At 37.5% G+C, this 3,730-nt stretch overlaps 1 protein-coding gene across 1 annotated transcript; it reads left to right on the top strand.

The window, feature by feature from the left end:
- The first annotated feature begins 856 nt into the window (after window positions 1-856).
- LOC121419560 (tripartite motif-containing protein 45-like) lies at window positions 857-2,698 on the top strand. The gene has a single exon (XM_041614016.1). It carries the CDS (start codon window positions 857-859, stop codon window positions 2,696-2,698), a length of 1,842 nt encoding a protein of 613 aa, XP_041469950.1.
- The last annotated feature ends 1,032 nt before the right edge of the window (window positions 2,699-3,730 follow it).

The raw sequence follows: 3,730 nt of genomic DNA, 5'->3' as shown, positions 1-3,730 counted from the left end.
ATCTCAATCCCATTTAGAAATACCAATCTGTAACCCAACTGGTAGTTTGAATCAATGCTCGCCACTGGCACCTTGGCTACACTAGGCGCCACAACAGCTTTGTATTGGCGCAAACTGGCGCCGGCTAAGTGGACTCCTAGCATAAAGCGAAACTTTAAAATAGCACAACAATAACTTAAAGGCTGATGATGCTAACGTGAATTGTTTCGTGTGAACCTCGATTCCTTTAGGGAGGTTCACATTATACAAGCTATGCTTTTGAGTGAATCTTCCACTTCCACAGATACCTTTTTTCTATTTGAATTATATATTATAATTTGTCTACAAAATACACCATATTTTGTATTGATGTTGTTGAATATATTTATAATGACAATGATTTGTATCAATATTTATGTCATTTCTGTTTGAAATAAATCTGTTGGATGGGGTACTCTGCTCCATGGAGAAATAGGCTTTATACTTTGCTCTATCATTCTCAATCATTTTTAAAATTATTATCATTTCAGATTTCGTGTTATGTTTACACCTCTCTATATAATCACTTCAATATGTAGATATTTGTTCTATTATTTCTTATTTATTTGTCTCTTTTTTTACCACAGGGGACATCATAATACAGATAGCTATGGTCTAGTCGGAAGGTCGACCACGAAAGCACACCCGGGTCTTTTTGCTGTTATTCAGAGCTGTCTTCACATGTAGCCTACCACTAAAGTTTAAAGACAAATTGAGTAACACATTTTCTTTCGAAATAAGTTTATCATTGTGTTGATCATATACTAATATACATGCAAGTCTTACATATTCGCTAGATAATTTTAATTTTCTGCTGAGGAAGAAAGAAACAATAATTATGGCGACACTTGAGCACACCGTTTCGCGCGGTTTACAGTGTCCAGTTTGTTTGAGTTTTCTAAATGATCCCAAACAACTATCATGTTCACATACGTTTTGTCAAAAATGTATCCGAAATATCCTAGCGTGCTCTTTACAGAATGATACTTTAACTTGTCCATTATGTCGAATCAAAACAAATGTCGCGGATGGAAATGTTGCCAATCTTAAAACTAATGTACCTGTGAAGTCACTTGTTGATGCCATCAGGAATAGTAAACAGCTCTGTGAAATGTGTGACGAGCAATCAAGAGCCACACACTTCTGTTGCGATTGTGGTAAGAACGTGTGTAACGCATGTCTGCAAGATCATAATACATGGAAACCTAATCTTAAACATAAAGTAGTGAGGGTTGAAGACATCAGAGAGGGTAGGGTAGTCTTAAAGAAAAAGGTTTACTGTCAAGAAGAAGTACACCAATCAGAAGAGTACGAATGCTCTGACGTATGCACGACATGTAAGAAGCTTATTTGTTTGAGATGTCGCATGCTCTACCACGAGAAAAAAGGCCACGATGTGAAAGATATTAGAGAGTACAATTCGTCTTTCAAAAAGAGCTCTGAATTACTTCAGGGTTTAGGAAAGACAAAAGCTACAAGAGTCAAGAATCATATGACCTGTATTGATAATCAAATCAAACGTGTCAATGATCACATTAATGCGGAAAATTTGAAGCTTGACAAGATTTGTGCAGAAGCTATCAAGAAAATAAAAGAGAGGAATGCTACCTTGAAAATGCAACTAGACGATCAGAGAGAAGAATTATGCAAGAGTTTAAGTAATATGAAAAATGATGATGAGAGGTTGGATAGGAGCATTGAGAGTGCGATAGAATTGGTGAGTAATACTTTGAAAGCCCCACTAGAAGGAGATGTTGTAGCAATTCGTGATTCATTGTCTAGTGAATTGAGGAATGTATTAGACAGAGATGATCCAAAGGAAAAGGTTGCTATTGATGTAGGTGATCATGCAGAAGAACTGACGTTTACACCAAGCTGCGATCATAGTGCATTATTAATGGGGGAACTATGGGTTGTGAATTGCGAGCCCGCGAAATGCAATGTATTGCTCACAAAGAAAGATAGTATGAATGGCATTGCGGCTACAAAGAATGGTACAATGGCTGTTGGGTCAAGATTTGGAGGAATTGAAATCTTCTCTTCTGATGGTCATCTACAGAAGACAGTCCTGAAAGATGTAGAAAATTGGGGAGTAGGATTCCTCTCTGATGGTCGTTATGTTGTACGTGATGCACACAATAAGATATCACTGTACACATCAAATGAAGAGAAGCAGGATGTATCATTCAAAACTATAGGTAAAAGTGAAGGTGGACAAGGAGGTCTCACTGTAGACAGCAATGATGTGATCTATGTTAGCTACAGGGACGCTAATAAGATCCAGGTATTCTCACCATCAGGTGGGAAGGCTGTCAGGGAGATTCCGTGCGATGGATGTGAACAAATCACAAATTATGGTGATTCATTAATCGTTAAGCAGTTTAGGAATGTAATAATACGTATTGATAAAAACGGTGGTGTAATGCATAAATTAACGAAACCAGTGGGAAATAACCTGTTTGCTGCTGTGAGTAAAAACAATACAATCCTGATTGCCTCTGTAATATACGAGGACGGTCTACTCAATATTGATGAGTACACCGGTAAACTGAAACACATCAAGACTCTTCTATATGGTTACAAGATTGAGAAAACGGAGAGGAAATGGCAATACATAAGACAGGTTCAATCAGGAGAGATAGCTTTCTGCACAACGGACAGCCTCTACATATTCAACTAGTAACCAATGCAGTTGCGCTGAAGATGCATATGACTTGACGCGTTGAAGAGCCAATTCTCTCTGTGCTATATTCATGAACTCACCAGTTTCAATAAAAATGTACAGGCCTTTTGTTATCCCGGTTGTAACGTTGTATTCCTTTCAAGACTCGAGAGTTTATTCAATCCATTCGATAAAAAAAAATGCTATTCACGTAGACTATAGAGTGGTCAAGGAAATAGTACAAGATATACAACCGTAAAACTTCATTGATATAACATGCAGAGGAAAGTAATGAAATAAAATTTCGGACGCTGCAAAAGTTATATAAAAGAAAATAGTTAAACTTATAGAGGTTAGACTGGTGTGCTCCAAATTGTGCTGCACTGTATCATGTTTAGCAAAGTTTCAGGCATGTTAGGTGATAAGTAACATTGATTTTATTGTTCATAATTCTTTTACCAATCTTGTATACCTGTGAACTTGAAGTTTTGACAAAAAATAAAAGTCGCCTTTTTCATCATTTGTATTTTTTTGGGAATTCTAATAAAAAAAATACTTGTGTTCTTTACATTTCATTTAAGGCGATTTTCCACTAGGGCGCAGACAAGACCAAGAAGGGTTGCGGAAGCAACTTTTGTCATTTCGGCATGCTGTCCACAACCAAATTCCGTAAAAGATTATGCAAATGATCGTGTCCTAGGAGGCGACCAGGACTGTCTGCGTATTGTCGTAGGATATTCCTTGGACTGTCCTAGGACAAGATTATCTGAATAAATTTGTCGGCGTTCGGTGCGGACAGCATGTAGATCGTATAAGGACAGAACCGGAGACATTTAGGACAACGTCACGAGTGGTAAATGCAAGGACTAGTACAATCGGACAACTTGCGAATACTCCATGAAAATTATCGTTCATATATTTTTTTTAATGAATTTAGGGGTGTTATTTGGGTTTTCTTCGACTACAAAGACGATATAGGATTTGCTTTTATTTCAAATCAAATTGCATACATTGGTGGACATCCCAGGGGGACAGAGGTGACGCATCCCC

Source organism: Lytechinus variegatus, chromosome 8 (assembly GCF_018143015.1).
Source record: "Lytechinus variegatus isolate NC3 chromosome 8, Lvar_3.0, whole genome shotgun sequence".
NCBI lineage: Eukaryota > Metazoa > Echinodermata > Echinoidea > Temnopleuroida > Toxopneustidae > Lytechinus > Lytechinus variegatus.
Note: the sequence above shows the minus strand (reverse complement) of the source record. Positions and strands in the feature narration are given on the sequence as shown.